The sequence below is a fragment of the Leptonotus elevatus genome, chromosome 12 (genome assembly GCF_054856555.1).
Source record: "Leptonotus elevatus isolate MCC_2025b chromosome 12, RoL_Lele_1.0, whole genome shotgun sequence".
NCBI classification, from domain to species: domain Eukaryota; kingdom Metazoa; phylum Chordata; class Actinopteri; order Syngnathiformes; family Syngnathidae; genus Leptonotus; species Leptonotus elevatus.
The window spans coordinates 9,137,545-9,155,659 of NC_141250.1; the positions used below are offsets into that span (position 1 = coordinate 9,137,545).

The window sequence follows — 18,115 nt, forward strand, 5'->3', positions numbered from 1 at the left end:
ACTGAAGGAGCAGCATTTAATTAGTTTAAATTCGTAAATGTCTTATCTTTACTGTATACTTATATAATGTACAATATTATGTTAGAGTGCTATTTTTCCTAAAAATCAATCAATCAATCAATAAATAAATAATTATTACATAATTTTTGAGAAGGAATTAAACTTAGATTGATGGTTTCTATCATTTTGACTTGATAGTGATATTAAGCGGTGGTTCATGTCAGGTGAGTTACCACTGAAGGCCCGGGTCTCAAATGCAGCGCCCACTATTGGTGTTGTAGGTATAAAAAAAAAAAAAAAGGGTTAACTTTGACCATTTTTGGGGCATTTGTGGGTTAAAGAGTTTTTGTAACTAGCTATTGTGATTTTTAGGTTCCCCCCCACTTCCTTATAAATGTATTTATTATGTCCTGCTACCTCCGCTGCCTCCGGGTAGACTTCGGGTCACTGGATTGGGACGTCGCCAAAGACGAGGAAGGGGAGGTGGGTCGTTGAAGTGGGGTCGCGAGCAAACAGACAGAGAAGACAGTGGGAAGACAGTGTGGAACAGACGCGCCTCTGTTTGCACAGAGATGGAGGAAAGGAAGGAAGGTAGACGGCGAGAAGAGCGTCGTCGCCGTCTGACAGATGACGAATGGATCGTGGCGGAGAACGTTTCCGTCTGCGGTGCTTGAGTAGGCGAGGCCTTGATGGACACTGCCAGAGAGGTATTCTTTTAATATGTTTATTGTAGAAGTAGTTTATAGCACTACATCGGTGCAATTACAATATTAATCCACATCAAATGCATAAAATATAGTTAAATGAATACCTCTCTGAACATTATTATTGCATTCATAGCTTCAAGGCATACCTAATATTGATGCCTAATACCACAAAAAATAAAAAAAATAAAACATACATAAGTCACCCTCCTCCTACTACTACTTGACTCCTTGGGTAGGATTTTATTTTCCCCTCAATTACATTTCATTATTTAATTTTTTTTTTTAGGAATACCTAACATTTATAACAATGTACAATGGACACTAGATTAAACAGACTAATGGGGGGGGGGGGGGGGGGGGGTTGTTCATTACATAAAAATATAGCTACACTGACTAGCTTAGCCTGCTGTTTAAAAAGGAAACACGTGAGCAGTATCTGTCTGTTGATGGCGCGACAGTGCCGCTTACTGGAGTTGGGCCGAAATGCGGCCAATTATGGAACTAGTAGACTTTGAAAGGCACTGTGACGTTAAGCAGTTTAGAGAATGACTGAATAAGGATACACGGTTCAGATGATGGATGGATGGATGTATGGATGGATGGATATAGAAGTGTTTTGAGTGGAGTGGACACTATTTTCTAGCCGAAGATCCACAATCTGTTGATTTCGGGTCGGTTAAATCGAGGTTATACTGTGCATTTTTTTACATTACGTTTTAAAAAAAAATTAAATTTATAACATAATTTGACATTAGTTTACTTTGCTTTTTTTTTCTTTCTATATTTTTAAATTATATATATCATTTAATACATTACACTGGTCAAGATTTTTTATTTTTTTATTTGATCAGACAAGACAAATATGCCATCTGTAGCACATCAGGTTTTCATAATAATAATAATAATAATAATAATAATAATAATAATAATAATAATGATGATGATGATGCATAGTCAAATCCATATTGCACAACTTTTTTAAACTTTAAAACAAAAAAATATAATAAAAAATATCTTAAAACAAAAAATACAAATATCTCAAAAACCTGATGTGCTAGAAAAAAATTAAAGACACTTAAAGCCACCTGATTAAAATGTTCTGTTGACCAGTGAAATCACATGTTTCTGTCCATGTGTTTCAGTTACGGTATGCAACATTATTATTATTTAATCTTGAGATGATAATCCCTTTCATCGCCATCATTCATCACATTTGAAGTCGACCAATGGAAAAGCCTGCTGCACTTAAATGACATTATGTCGTTCGTAGCTTGTGTAAAATGTCCAGCATCTTTGGTGGATGTTGACCAGTGTTGGGCAGTAACTAGTTACTAGTAACGCATTACTGTAACTTAGCTACTTTTTACAATGACTAATAGTCTAACACATTACTTTTTTTTTTTTAAATACAGTAACTCAGTTACAGTTACAATATGGTGCGTTAGTCAGTTACTTGATTAATTATTTAATTTAATTATTTAATTGTGCGACACTCGTGAGGATAAGCGGTTCAGAATCAAATAATGAATGAATGGCTTCTGTGTACTGTACAATGGATTAGTGCTGCTGTAATAACGCATTACTTTTTTTGTTTAAGGAATCATCAGAGTCATTTAGTTACTTTAAAAAAATATATCTGGGGGAAAAAAATAAATAATTAAAAAAATATATAAATGAATAAAATGAAGTAACTTGTAACTGTAAATAGTTACTATTTTTTTAGTAACGAGCACAACACTGATGTTGACTAAAATGTCATGATTTAATGCACCTTGCTTGTGTGACACGGGAGAAGATGGACATCTGGAAGCGGTGTGTCAAACAGCAGCACACACGCACGCGTTTTCAACACAGCAGACAACTTGGGGATTTGCTTATTTTATAGTGTCTGGGACATGTTTTTGTATGAACATGTGCATGGGACTAGACAGCACATGTTCAAATGCCCTCTGTACTAATATTAATACTATTGTTTCAATAAATAAATACACATTTATCATTTTATTGTTGAAGGAGATTGAATGTGTTCCCTGAAAACATATTTATTACCAATGATGACAAATCTATCTTTACCATAATAATCTGTGTATCTAGCCTGACCTGCCCAATTCACTTACTTAGCTCCCTACTAGTCTCATTTACTTACCCACTTACCTACTTTTCTGAATGACCTATTTACCTACAGTAGATATAAAAAGTCTACACAACCCTTTTCAATGCCAGATATTTATTAGATATATAAACAAATGAGACCCAAAAAATATTTGAGTCTAAAACCTGTGTAAATCTTTCCAAGAGCAGTGGAAGTAAAATTAACACTTGAAATATGTTGCATTGATGAGCATTTGGATTGTTTTATTAAAGGGTCATGTCAGTTTTTAACATTATCATTGATATTAGATTTTTCTTTTATATTTAAAGGGGAACGAAATTAGCCTTTTTGGGGTGGGGGAAATAAGTAAAAAAAATGTATTATTTTTTTATAGGGTTAATACCATATCACCACCTAGTCCTATTATGATTACCTAATGTGTGAAAAGAGTGCTGACGTCTGTCTCTCTAAGGTTGAATTTAAAATCGAATAGATTCAAGACGCAGTCCCACAGTTTATACAGTTTAATTTCCATTGACCTGCAATACTGACTCCGAAGGCTCCGGGCAGATTACAGTGACATGGCATGTCCTAAATGTGATTTAATTTGCAACTAAGAGAAATGCTATGAAATGAGGATAATAGACTTTTGGGAGTAAATTAATTGAATTTAATGGGAGACAAATTGAGGTTGAAAGCAGAGAAGGACTTGTTGACCACTGCCAACGACACACCTTGCACAAACACTCAGAAGAAAGTACCCCTGATTTCCCAAATAAGGGAATAATCGCACAAGCTATTTTCTACTTTGCAAAATGAGTTGGCGCTCGCATGCGAGTCATAAAACGCTACCCGACTTCTCACGCCATGTGCGCTCACGACTGCGTTGCATACACATGTGACCTCACGTCTGCCCCCTGAATGGGCGACTATTGTGCGATGACACAGTGGCACTTTGGAGAGCTTAACAAACTTCTTTCTATTCACGCTCCGCATGCCACCGCTGCCGTTTCCTCAAATAACAAATAACAAGTTCAAGCGGTGGAAATTGCTGGTTAATTTTCACGGCGAGTGAACGAATGAATGAGTCGCTTGGGAGGCGACACCTATTTTCAATCACATGTCGGGGGAGGGGGGGGGCATGCGGCAGGTAGAGTCACAAGGTGTTTTCACCGCTCCCAGGTTACCGTGACAACAGTGTGTTGCTATGTGACAAGTGAACAGGCGCTCGTTGTGGACTTGTCACAGTATTTCCGTCCTTTTAAAAACACGTATTCACACGCATACTTGCTTACTTACTTACATCATGTATCAATATGGGGGACACCCCTGCTGCAGGTCATAAAATGTTCCATGTTGTTTTTAAACATTTCTGTAACATTTGAAAGGCTCCCTCTGGTCAATATTGCTTTTGTCATTCATTTGCCTAGCGGAAAACCATGATTCTTTTCATGCAATAAATCTGGTATTTCCTTTATTGCTTTATTAGAAAAACATTAGTTAAATATTTCCTCTCATCCTGACTCCATTCCAGAAAAATATTTGTAAGTGTGACAGACATGTTTACGTTTGTGGGCAGACAGGAAAAACACCAAATATTCAATTAGGCACATGCATGACATCCGATACTACAGACTCACAATGACTTGCTTTGATACAAGCTAATAATGCTCAGAAACTGGAGAGATATTCAACAATGTTTACTATTGTGGTGTACAACTAGATCAGTGATTCCCAAGTGTCATGTCCAATAAGTGAGATTTTCGATTTAGAGCAGAGATGTTGATCATATGGCACAACCCAAATATCCCTGAAAAGTTCATGCCTAATAAAAAATGACAATGATCAACATTAAATTTGGTGGACATGTTCATCACCACAAATGGACATATGTGATCCTCCGGAGCCAAATCGATCAGAAGTCGCTCGACCATGTTTTGAGCTATAGCCCAAAAAAACATGAAAATAATCGATTTTCAGATTCATGTTTCAAACACCACAAACATAAGTAAAGATAACAGTTGCAGATTTCATTTAAACCAACAAATGACATATGAACCAACAAGAGGCGGAAATACAATCCCTCGCGGTGTCTACAAAACATCCCTGTTGCTATATTAATGCTGAAAGGTCGCCGATATTGGATTCTGGCGGGTTGATAATAACAATGAGCAGAATTTATCGCCGTATCATGGTAAAACTATTGCTCTACAATAACCTCTTTTTAAAAAAAAATAAAGATTTGAGTAGAAAAAAAATATTTTTATCCATTGAACACAATTTATTTATTTTTAAACAAATAGTACATCACAAATGTTTAAATAAATAAATGTTAACATTTTTCTACTGTTTCAATTCCTCTTCAGTGTCCCATAGTGGTAAGCTATTTTTTAGAACTATTTAGGGCTATTAATGTCCTTGAGGCTAACTAGTATCCGCTGGCATTTTTTTTTTTAAGGACAGTGAACTTTAATTAAAGCAAAAAGGCATCTGAGTTCGTAGTATCTTGTCTTGCTCCATCCCTCCTTCGTTACATGTCAAGAAAGAAAAAAACTACCAGTGACATATGGAAGCGTGGAACTGCCAATTTGGAATTAACTATTTAGACTGGGCATTCAAAACGTACTGTCTGAAGTCGTTTCAACATCTTGATATTTGTTTGAACGTGTAGGCTGCAGGCTATATGTAAAATTCCCCATAATGTCATAGTTACAAATGCACAAGTCAAAAATTCGTGGCATTATGGGAAAAAAATGCTATGTTTTGAGCATTTACCGACATGTCACAAATACATTTGAACGACTTCACCAGTACGCTCGAATGACATAGCCCAGTCAAAACTGAGTACTTCACATTGGCAGTAGTGACAGCCAGCATCTGTGGTTATTGAAATCTTGACTTTGTAAAACTATGGTAAATCGTCATACCAGCAATCGGCCCATGTCTACTGGTCTGAAGTACATTGCTCGTGCCGAGTTTTTCAAGGGCACTCTCACCAGTTTTTAAACAATTGACACTAAGTTGAGTGGCCATGTCTATCATAACAGGATGCACAAAAAAGGACAGAGACCTACCTTGAACATGTCGTTTTTGTTTTGAGCTCATATTTTGACAAGCTCCTACTTGGGAATCCGCCAAAATGAGCCTCAGTTGGAAACTAGCCTAGACAGATGAGCAAATGTAATTTGCGAAGATTATTTTGCCGGTACTATGTAATGGGGGTTGGGAACATTTTATGATGGTTTTGACAGAAAAAAATGGAATGCAAGCGCTTGTTCATCTCTGCTTGCTGCTTTCGTTTTGTACCTGGTTTTGTTTGTTTTTCCGAGAAACATCAGTACAGTAAACAACAGTACAGGGTAGTAGGGGCACGCCATTGGTAAAAAATACTTGGAAAAGCCTATTCAGTATAGAGAAACACAAATTCCTTCTTTTTCGCTAAAATCACTCACATTCCTTCGAGGGACTCTTTGTCATGTCTGACTTGTGTTGCCATGGCAAGGAAATCCATTCCCCTTCAAAGGCCATCTCTCATCGGGGGGTAGACAGTGACACTGTCCTGTCAAAATTACCAGTCGACTGAGAAAAGGTCAGAGATCCGAAGGCGCGGATGGTGTCGGGATGTGGCTGGGAATTCCGAAAATGACGGCCAATGTGTCCCGTGGGAAGCACCAATGGGAATAAAGCTGAACCTTGATGACAGGATGGAAATCGCTGGTTTTAGGAACGATTGAAATACAAACGTAGGGATGCTTATTCTCTACACTACACAGTAGAAAACCGTGTGGGTTACATCATGGTGGCACAACATGTAGGAAGACGTGTTTCATGTTCAGGCACAAAGCCAGCAGCTAGGAGGCATACTCTTGTTTTGGCTCGAGACCAACGTGTCTGCACCATGATGAGAAAATAGGTACAGCATAGTTTGACCCATGCTCCACTTTTTCACAATCAGTGGCCATTTACCGGTAAATTTGTATTTAAAAGTCTAAGAAAATATATTTACTGTTATAACACTTGTAATTTTCCAAAAAGAAAAAGAAAAGTCATGTTACAAGTAAAAAAAACTGTCAAATAAGAGTGAAATATTCACGGGGGAAACTTTATAATAATACTAGAATAAAGTTGGACTATTCTGAGAAAAATCTTGCAATATTGGGATATTACCAGAGCAAAGTTGTAAGGTGTATTATTATTATTTTTTTACATTGTAATGTTATGAAAGTAAAGCAGTGCTTCTCAACCCCCCCCCCCCCCCAACACCAACGCCAACACCAGGAAGAAGATAATATTTCGTGCCCCCAACTCCTACCATGACTACAGTATAAAAAGTATCATTTGTCAATAAAATTAGCTTGTAAGTACAACTCTGCAAAGGAGCTAATACTCCTTACTCTGACAAGGAGAGCACCACTGCCACCTACTGTACTGGATGTGCAAATACACATTATTCTAGTACGGAGAGGGAAAGTTTTTTTTATCACACTGCCCCCAAACTGAACTGGAGTGAAGTAATAATGTCACTGAGAAAATCTGCAATAATATTATAATAAACTTGGTATATTACTATAAAAAAACAAAAAAACATTAATGCAATGAAGTGAAGTCACAATATATGAAAAACAAATGTTATGTTTTAATTTACAAAAGAGTTATAATTATCCCATTAATAAGTAGAGAAAATTAGGTCAAAATATTAAAGGGAAAGTCAGAATAAAATGAGAATATAGGTAAAATAAAGATAACATATTCTGAAAAAAAATATTTATATTACTATAATAAAGTTTTGGAATATTCCAGCAATTACCAGAATAGTAAAAGTTGAAATATTGCTGAAATAAAAGCACCTCTTAATGATAATGACTGTGAGGATGTTATCAAGCTAAAATATATTTTAGCATGTTCTGAATTTTCTCGTAGTATTACAATTGTACCATCTACAATTATTACAGCTTCCTTCTCTTCACATTACAAAGAAAAAACTTATTAAAAAAGGAAATAAAAATCTGTTTTACCATTTACTTTGTTTTCAGTGTGTCTGAATTCAAATAAAAAATAAAAAATAAATAACATAAAATATAATATAGCAAAAACAACAATAACAACAACAACAATAATAATAATAAATAAATAAATAAATAAATAAATACATTCCTAAAAAAAAAAATCATATATCAGTAGATTGTGTCCAGCTGTACATATTACACATTATTTATAATTCTGGGAAAGTATCTTATCAACAGCATGCAAGAATAAACTTCTTGATGAAATAAAACACAAAGTCAAGTTGGTTTGATCAATTAAAGCTGTTGTCCAACCTTGTTATATTCTCTTCTTTCGATACAGGCCTTGGCCATGCAGCCCCTTCGGCCCCCATTCCTCCTGACCCTGCTGCAGCTTGTAGTACTTACATATATAAGTGATGGGAAGTACTATGGACACAATCAACACCCTCAAGCATACCAGCAGCAGATGCAAATGCAACACCTCCAACACATGGGCGTGGGCAATGAAGGCTACCCCCAGCAGCAGTACATCGGCAAAGATGTACCCTACATGCAATATCCCCAGTATAGGAAGGAACTCCCCCAGATGCCCGCAATGAAGGGCAAAGAAAAGGCTCGGAAAGGGGGTGGCTATAATGGTGGACAAGACAAAGGTAAGAAATATTTTTTTGGACACCAGTTGTAATAAAAAGCTACATTATTGGAAGTTATTGTGAACCTGGACCTTTTGATGATGTATAATTAATTATTATATGCGTACCATTGATCCCAGGTCAGACAATCCCAAGCGGTGCTGAGGGAATACCCCAAGGACTACCAGGTCCAGTTGGTCCACAAGGACCTATAGGTCCCTCTGGACCTCCAGGCAATGGCCAACCAGGACCAGCAGGGCTACCTGGACCTCCTGGTCAACCAGGTGTACCTGGGATGGGTAAACCCGGGTTGCCAGGACCACCAGGCAGGCCGGGAGGACTCGGACAGCTTGGGCCGCAAGGAGAAATGGGACCTCGGGGTGAGGGAGGGCCGTCCGGACAACCAGGACGTCAGGGTCCACCAGGACCACCTGGGCTACCTGGAATCGGTAAACCAGGTGGTCAGGGACTCCCAGGCCAACCAGGAATGAAAGGAGAGCCAGGTCACAAAGGACTGCCAGGACTTCCTGGATTACAAGGACCCAAAGGTGATAAAGGAATGGGACAGCCAGGGCAACCAGGTCATAAAGGTCTGCCAGGACCCCAAGGCCCTGCTGGACAAAGAGGGCTACCTGGTTTTGGAAAACCAGGTTTGAATGGGATGCCAGGCCCACAAGGACCTCCGGGAGAGAAGGGTCATCCAGGACTCAAAGGACTAAGTGGGTCACCAGGTGAAGGAGGACTACCGGGTCCGCCTGGTCTGCCCGGCCAAGGAAAACCAGGCCAAAATGGTCTGCCAGGACAACCAGGCATGCAGGGTCCAAAAGGTCATCCAGGACCACCTGGTTTGCCAGGAAAGCCAGGAATGCCTGGCTTTGGTAAACCAGGCCTCCAAGGACCAAAGGGTGATAAAGGTATGAATGGGCCATCTGGACCCCTAGGACCAAAGGGAGATAAAGGCCATGCAGGATTACCTGGTATGACGGGACCTGCTGGGCCAAGTGGTCAACCAGGTCCTGCAGGACCTAAGGGGCCATCAGGGGGCGTAGGCTTACCAGGTCTAAAAGGAGAATGTGGGGAAGGAGGACCTAAAGGGACTGATGGATTCCGGGGGGACTCTGGTACTCCTGGATTACCTGGTACTGATGGTTTACCTGGAGAACGTGGAAGTCCAGGGCTGAAAGGTCCACAAGGACCAAGTGGCGCCAAAGGAGATAGTGGACATAAAGGCCTTCCTGGGGCGCCAGGTCTGGCAGGATTTCCTGGGCCCAAAGGAGAAGGTGGATTTCCTGGTGAAATGGGACCTCAAGGTCCTAAAGGAATCCCTGGTATGGATGGTGTAGCAGGCCCTATCGGCGCACCTGGACTTCAAGGGCCAAAAGGAGATTTCGGTCCTCAAGGGCCACCAGGCATTACAGGTGAAGGCATTCCAGGTCATCCTGGTCCTATTGGACCTCGGGGCAAAGAAGGCCCATCAGGACCCCAAGGATTAAGCGGACCCCCTGGCCCTCCTGGCCAACCGGGAGAACCTGGTGTGTCTCCAGACTTGGCTGGAGTGCTCTCCCAAATGGGCCCTGGACTGGATGGTGAGAAGGCTGGCGGCTATGGTAAAAAGGGCAAATATGGAGGAAATGGTGCAGAGGTCATGGGAGTCAGTGGGCTGGAAATGCCAGCATTCACAGCTATAACATCCACTCCATTCCCACCTGTGGGCAGTCCGGTGGTGTTTGAGAAGCCTTTGTACAACGGTCGCCAAAACTTCAACCCCCAAACGGGAATATTCACCTGTGAAGTCCCTGGCATTTATTACTTTGCCTACCACGTTCATTGCAAAGGAGCCAATGTGTGGGCAGCCCTGATGAGGAACAATGAGCCCGTGATGTATACATATGATGAGTACAAGAAGGGATACTTAGATCAAGCATCGGGAAGTGCAGTCTTACCTTTACAACCAGGGGACACTGTGTACATTCAGCTGCCCTCAGACCAGGCTGCAGGACTTTACGCTGGAGAGTATGTGCATTCGTCTTTCTCTGGATTTCTACTGTATCCATTGTAAATGAAAAGTAGAGTACGTAAGAGATGGGCTGCATTTTTGGGCTGCATTCTTGTTGCCAAATAGTGGACTTTTAAATCTGGTAACATCAACGCAGTTTGCTTTTCACAAGGAAGTATGATGGTCTGTTTATAAAACCCATTTTACACCACAGAGCCATTAGTCCGTGTGCAATTTTATAGACATAAAGGTATCGAATAACCTATGAAAAAAGGCATTCACAGAAGACCTGAATGACTTGTCGTATTTCCTCAAATAGTGGCCTCCTTGAATAGACACTATAGTGTGTCTCAATTAGTCGCCGGGTGCAGCGCCAATTTGAAGTCTGCTGTTAACCAAAACAGAAGCACCGAACGAGGGATGTGAAACAGTCTCTCAGATAAAAGTACCAGAGTCTTCTTTGTTGTAAACAAGATTTCATGAGGTCTTCCATCATGTGGAAACTAGATTTGAGTTCTAGTAGACTCTGCCATGTGGCTCCACAATGTTGTGTGGGTCTATGTGTACATTCCCGGGACCTACGCGCCTTATTTTTCCCCCCCACCTAGTCTGTCTCATTTATTTGTGCATGTTCTCCCTTATGATAAAAAAAATATATACATTTTTGTATAATTTTTTTGATATTTTTCTACAAATTGCATTTGTACAAAAAATAAAAGATGTCTCTGCCCATCTGTAGATGAGTAGCCAAAGGCCTCTGGCCACTAGATGAGGAAATAGGGTAGTTTTTATATAATCCCAGCAAACCAAGTGACTTGAGTTTTTTTTTTTTGTATATTGCAATGTGAGGAAATGAAGAGAAAATGTAAAGTATGCAAAGAAAGATTGAGTATAAAAATAACAATGGGGAATAATTTTGGGGGAAGCAAAATCTGTTGAGTTTGATTTTTTTTCTGCTGATTAAAACTTTGTTTTGTTATCGAAGGGTGTAACTATTCCATCTTAGTGTTTTATTTACACACATACACATTTATTTCAGAATGTTTTAAGAAAATTGCTAAAAATAGCTGTAATAGAGAAAAACTGAGAACAGTTTTGGATTACCTGAACATTAGAGCTGTCAGCTGTACCTCACTCATCCCCAAAAAAATTGTAATATCCTGTCGCACTAAGGCTTTTAAATAAAAAGGGAAGAAAAGTGGCAGCTACCGAATGTGAAGTTCAGCCAAAAACATGAACACATGCATTGATTGGATTTTTTTTCACCCTCATCCATACTTATGTGTAAATACAAAAATTGCCTTTATCGGTCATGGCAAAGCAAATCACAGATTTATATTGATCAATCAAAAAATAGTTTGAACACTCCAGCATTGTGCTACATATATACACATTTATATGCATAACATTTGCAGAGAATTCATGTCTAATTAATTCTGCTTTTTTGTGTGCTTACTTTTGTTGTAATTCTGCTGCACATTTGGTGGTATGATTATCGCGCTGCAGATAGTGTAAAACTCGATGCAACACCATTCCCTACGTACCAGACCAAAACATTGTTTTCAAAAAACATTCCCACTACATAGTGTGTTTACATCATGAAGCAATTTATTGGATTTGGCAAGTAATTTGGATACATGGAAAAGAAGTAGTATTTGTTATGAATGTGGTTGTGTACGGAGGAGGAAGTCTTTTTAAAATCAAAGTAAAACAAATCTAAATAAAAATTACATTCCTGAGCACAGTTACTCTTTTTTACCAGATTTGTCTTTACTGTAGTTATTTTATTTGTGTAATTGTTACTGCCAATCTAAAATGGCTATCGGCAGTAAAATTACACATAAAAAGGGGAAATGATGGAATGTGGGTGAGTACGTATAATGTCACTAATTTATTATTTGGACCGGTAATTGCTTTGCATGTAAGTGTAAAAGGCGAAGGGGGAAATCTTTTGAAAGGAAAATAGAAATGTATTTGTTCTTTTAAGCATGGTGCTAATATTGTTGTGTAACCTGAGAGTTAATGTATTAATGTTTGACTGTTGTTATAATAATTATTTTTTGTCTATGCTGTTTTTCTAAATAAAGATGTTACTAAAAATTATCACGGAAGTCTTTATTTCTGATCCCTATGAAAAAACTCACTTTTTGATAAACTGGCCACCTCATTACACCTGGACATGCAGTAATGAGAAACTTTGATTGACACACACATAGACATTCATTTGTTTGTTACACTACAATTATTTAGAATTGTGCTTATGTACAGTAAATCAAAAAGTACACCAAAGAGTGTGTTTATACATATAACTTATGCACTGCATAATGTTAACATTATATATAGCGATGATTGTTTATTAAATATTATTTTATATTTTATTAATACAAGCATTATATTGTTATTTTAAAAGATTTGTATTTAATATTTTCTATACTTCTCATTATTAAACAATTTCATTGATTTTATTTATCATTATATATATAAAGCATTCTTATTATACGAGTATTACTTCAGTAACAAAAAATAAAAAAATATTTATATATATTTAAATGGATTTTTAAATACAAATATCCTTATAAAAACAATGACAGCATTATTAACATAAAACTAATTTTACCACATTTATTGGTGACATTAGCTATTTCAAGTAAGTAAGCAAGTAAGTAAGTAAGTAAGCAAGTTAGTTAGTAAGTAAGTAAGTAAGTAAGTAAGTAAGCTTCATTTCTGTAGCGCTTTTTACAGATAGAAGTCACACAAAAAAGAGGACAGCCTCTTACAAGGCAATATAAAATACAATGCTATAAAACAAAAACATACTGTATATATAGACAAACATGTAAAATGTTTTGCATTATTATTGAAATATTCCTATTAATTTAGGCAATAGATTTTTTTTATGACTACATGTGAACGTGCACGAGACGTAGGCCGCGCCCATTGAGGAACAGATGCTGATGTTGCGGTGACAGGCAATGCGCATGCGTACATCTGACGGAAGCCCATTGATTCTTGACATCTTTTGTTTAGTCGTTTTTTTTAAGCTACGTATTCCAAGCAGCAGCTCCCCGGAGACACGCCGCCGGTAAGCAATGTAGTATTAGTAGTTCATATTACAATATCACAACGCAGTTTTTTTTTAATCGCTTATTGTGTTCAGTGTGTGTAAATACTGTTACGTTCCAGTGAAAAGCCGATGATTGATTTACGCTAGCAGCTAACCAGCTCCGTAGGAAAATGGCACTTCAGCTTAAGTCAATTTTCATTCAACATTCAGTTCATAAATGTCCGTTTTGTCAGTAGGTATCTTATATCAATATGACGTCACGTGTTGGCCACAAAGCTGCTGCGACCAATGGAAGTGATTTCAAATTCAGAGAGAAGGCGACTCCACACTACCAAATGAGGCAAGTCATTCTTTTTTGACATGTGAATTTCCCCATATAATGATCATGGTACGAGGTGTATATTAAGATTATTGAGGCCTGTATGACTACAAATACCCCCCCCCCCCCCCACACACACAAATAGACAGGGAGAATTAAAATACATTAACCTCATTATACATATTCTCTTTTATTCTATATTATCTTCTGATTGCATTCTTTCATTTTTTACTACATTTTTTCTATAAACATTCCCAAACTTTTGACTGGTAAATCAAATTAGAGGGAAGGCAGCTATTTGAGGAAAAAGAGGTGCACTTAATTTTCAAGGGAGAAAGGGTGTATTCACAAATTTCACATGTTAATATTTAAACTACAACTTCAATCTGATATATAATTTTTGATCATTAAAAATATGATGTCTAAGTTTATTTTTGTAATATTGTGAGTTTTCTAGTGTTACATATTTGTTATGACTTTATTCTCTTTACATTATGACTTAATATTGTATCCATTACTCTTTCCCTCCGCCATCCAATGAAAAGCATATACAGTATGACAATATAAGGCATACTTTTTTTCATAGTTTGGCTGCTCCTGCAACTTAACTCAGGTGCGACTTACATACATTAAAATTTGAGCTCGGACTGGCACCCGGAATTTCCGTTTCCAAATCTTTTGGCGGTTAGAAAAAGACAGTAGAAGAAGAAATGAAAAGAGAAGCAGTAGTAGTCATGCATTGCCGCTGCTGGCCGCCTTCTTTGGCAGGCTAGCGGTAATGCAACAAAAGTATTTGCCAACTGCCAAAATAAAGCAGATAGAGAAATGGAAGAAGAAGAAAAAGAAGAAGTCATGGCAACTAATGTGTGATGTATCAGTAGTTTATTACGTAGCTTCCGCCACAAGGCATTACTGTTTACAGTACTGAAAGGCACAATAACTGAGCACGGTTTTACCTTTGTCCACAATGCGACGCAAGATTCTAGTTAAGATAAGCTACTTTAAACTAAAAAGACAACCTTTTCCATAGTTAGTAGCAGAAAATCCAACTGCAACATTGTAAAAAAAAAAAGAAATTCTTCTTCAAGATACATTTTTTGATTGATGTAAATTGTACGACTTAGTTTGAAAAATATGGTATCGCTGAATGTTTTTTTTAAAATTCCAAATCATTATTATTTTCTTTATAATTAACATAGGGGTGTCAACATTAGTGCGTTACTTTTGAGTTAATTTAAAGTTCCTTTAACGCCCAAAAATTTTTTAACGTGCAATTAATGACCAGTACTGGTGGAACTTCAGTCGCAACGCAGCAACGTCAAAATTTAGCAGTAATAAATTTCATAATAATGCATATATTTGTGGAGACTGGGGTCAAGTTGTATTTTACAATTTGGTTACTTCATTTTAAAGATTAGATAGCTCTTAATATGAAAAGAAAAATGCATTGGGCTGTCACCAACATCTTACGAATGCAGTTATGCCATCTAGTGGTAGAAAAATGACCTAAACACAAATCAATATCACACTCGTTTACAGTACAGTACATCTTTTAAATTTTAAGTACATTTTATGAATTGTGAAATTACTGTATGAATGACTCAAAGATGAAGCCATATTTCGTTTAGTTGACCTTTTTTTCTTCACTTTTATGTTAACAAGAGTATAAAAATATTAAAAATATATTAAAATTTGCAATTAATCGCGACTTAACTATTGTAGTCATGCGATTAATTACAATTAAAAGTTTTAATCACCTGACACCCCTAAATTAAAATTATCATTAATTATGGCTGTGAGATATGGACAAAATGTGATATATATGTATTAGGGGTGTTAGAAAAAATCGATTCGGCAATATATCGCGATATTACAGCACGCAATTCTCGAATTGATTCAATATGTGGCTGAATCGATTTTTAAACATCAATTTTTAAAGGAAGTATTCAACAAAACGTCTTACTTAGGGTTAGGATTCACACATTAAGCATGCAAGAATGTTATATTAATGGAACATTAAGCCTCAATATTTTATTTCAGTGCTGTTCAAACATGAAACAGACTGCAACCTGTTAAAAGCGGTGGCTCAGTTATAAGCCTGAATTTTAAGATAAATAAATACATTTTCATAAAAATCTAACAGTGTAGATAAGTCACAAGTTTGCTGATTTGTATTTTCAAAATTTGAGTTTAAAAAAAAATCGCAATAATCAATTTATAGATTCGTATCGGGATTTATCGGTATCGAATCGTGACCTATGAATCGTGATACGAATCGACTCGCTAGGTACTAGGCAATTCACACCCCTAATATGTATATACCGTCGTTTGTGTTGCAGCGCCTCCTTGAAGACGGAGGTGCGTCGCCTGAACGTGATCCACCTTCTGGTTTGGCTGCTGGTGGCCGCCCACGTGGCCGTCAGTCACTTAAAGCTGCTGTCGCCCGAGACCGTGGCCATGCCCTACCAGTGGGAGTACCCCTACCTGCTCAGCATGGTCCCGCTGCTGTGCAGCAGCCTGTCGCTGCCCAAGAACAACGTCAGCTACCTGGTGTTGTCCATGATCAGCGCGGGGCTGTTCTCGGTGGCGCCGCTCATCTACGGCGGCATGGAGATGTTCCCGCTGGCGCAGCAGCTGTTTCGCCACGGCAAAGCGTACCGCTTCATCTTTGGCTTCTCGGCGGTGACTGTGATGTATCTGGTCATGGTGGTGGCCGTGCAGGTGCACGCATGGCAGCTGTACTACATGAAGAAGCTGCTCGACTCGTGGTTCAACGCCACGCAGGAGAAGAAGAAGAAATGATTGTAAAAATGAAATATTTTGCAGCTACTTTAACCTTATTTATGCATCATTTTACAAGAATAACATGGTATTATTTATTCTGGTAATTTTCCCATCACGGAATACAAATTGATTCTCCCAACATTAATACTATTTCCTCTAATTTATTCTTGAAATTCTATGACTTTACAATTTCTTGTACCTTTGACTTCTGCTTTGTTTCTTTTTAGCCTAAAGCTCTTGTGTCCATCTTCAAACACATTTTTTTGTTTGTTTGTCTTTATCCCCAAATTCTTCTTATTTTCAGACTTCCAGAAGGGAATTGTAATTTTAGGAATGATTATTAATTCCACAAAATGTTTAATTTCATGCATTAGGATTACATTTTTTTCCTGGTTATATTCCTATTTTCATTTACAATAACAATAAAATGTATTCTCGTAACATTACAACTTTTTTCTCAAATCATTATGACTTAATTTGTTGTACCTCTATGCCTTCTTTCCTTTTAAGTGTGGCCCAATACTCATTTTCACTCCCCAATAAAATGAAGTCTCCCTCTCTTTTTTTTCTCGATGAAAATCTGCAGTTGTTTGATTTTTTGCTTCGTTTTTAGATTTGTTTTCATTATTACGAATAAATCTCACTACATTAGTATTTTTTGTATTCTCTGAATTGTATTACTTTATTCTTGTAGGATTACATTTTTTTTCTTTTTTTATCACTTGAGTTGCTTTTAAGTGTGGGCTAATAAGATCATAAGGTGGGGGGGGGGGGCACCATCCGGCTGCTGTAGGGCTACCTAATACTACATGATGAGTCTGATGTGAAGTTTGTTATTGTTGAATACAGTTGTTTATGTAACATGGGTTCATAATTGTGATATAATTACATATGGATGCCACAGTTTTGTGGCATCCATATGTAATTACAAACTCCTTTTGAGGTGGTCGCATTCAGTCGCAAGTTTTAATTTGCAGATTTCTATTCACGACAGGGTTCGACCGACTTTCACTTTAGGGATATTGGCGGGACTGATATTCGATATTTTGACGGATATTGGTAGCGGCCTTTAAAAAGACAAAAATCACGTCGGCCGATAAATGATCAACTTTTGCCTTTTGCACACAAGGTCAAAATCTGGGTGAAAACTCTCAACTGTAAACAAAACTTGGTATTCCTAAAAAAAAAAAACGTAAACATAGCTGAACCTGATATCTTTGCTCAAGGATTGATAGTCACTTGGGAGTTGTTACGTCTTTGAAAAGCACCTACCAGTCTGTCCCTCCTGATTGCTGAAATAAGTACTGATTCTAGCCTGAAAAACAACATAGAACTAGTGAACTGGTCTTTAAGTACTCTGGACAAGATCTTCTCAACAATAAGAAGGTTAATTGAAGACCCGTTAAAGAGGGATGGAAGTTTATTGGCCCTATTAATCAAGTTATTATTATTATTTCGGTCATTCTTGTGACATCGGGTTGAAATTCATGGCGGATTAACGATAAATAAAACTTT

The 18,115-nt window shown here is 37.7% G+C and overlaps 2 protein-coding genes across 2 annotated transcripts; both read left to right on the forward strand.

Moving 5' to 3' along the window:
- Positions 1-590: 590 nt before the first annotated feature.
- On the forward strand, positions 591-12,466 carry col8a1a (collagen, type VIII, alpha 1a). Its single transcript, XM_086091145.1, has 3 exons — positions 591-707; positions 8,146-8,458; positions 8,578-12,466. Exons 1-3 carry the CDS (start codon positions 690-692, stop codon positions 10,494-10,496), a joined length of 2,250 nt encoding a protein of 749 aa, XP_085947271.1. The 5' UTR covers positions 591-689; the 3' UTR covers positions 10,497-12,466.
- A 930-nt stretch (positions 12,467-13,396) lies between these two features.
- Positions 13,397-17,254, forward strand: jagn1a (jagunal homolog 1a). The gene is made up of 3 exons (XM_086091386.1): positions 13,397-13,515; positions 13,734-13,837; positions 16,156-17,254. The coding sequence occupies exons 2-3, from the start codon at positions 13,749-13,751 to the stop codon at positions 16,616-16,618; spliced, it is 552 nt and encodes a 183-aa protein (XP_085947512.1). The 5' UTR covers positions 13,397-13,515; positions 13,734-13,748; the 3' UTR covers positions 16,619-17,254.
- The last annotated feature ends 861 nt before the right edge of the window (positions 17,255-18,115 follow it).

Bases quoted from the DNA above. Each gene is read 5' to 3' on its own strand.
- col8a1a (XM_086091145.1), top strand. The intron at 8,459-8,577 runs GTAAGAAATATT...CATTGATCCCAG, and splicing joins TAATGGTGGACAAGACAAAG to GTCAGACAATCCCAAGCGGT.
- jagn1a (XM_086091386.1), top strand. From the start codon at position 13,749: ATGACGTCACGTGTTGGCCACAAAGCTGCTGCGACCAATGGAAGTGAT. The intron at 13,838-16,155 runs GCAAGTCATTCT...TTTGTGTTGCAG, and splicing joins ACTCCACACTACCAAATGAG to CGCCTCCTTGAAGACGGAGG.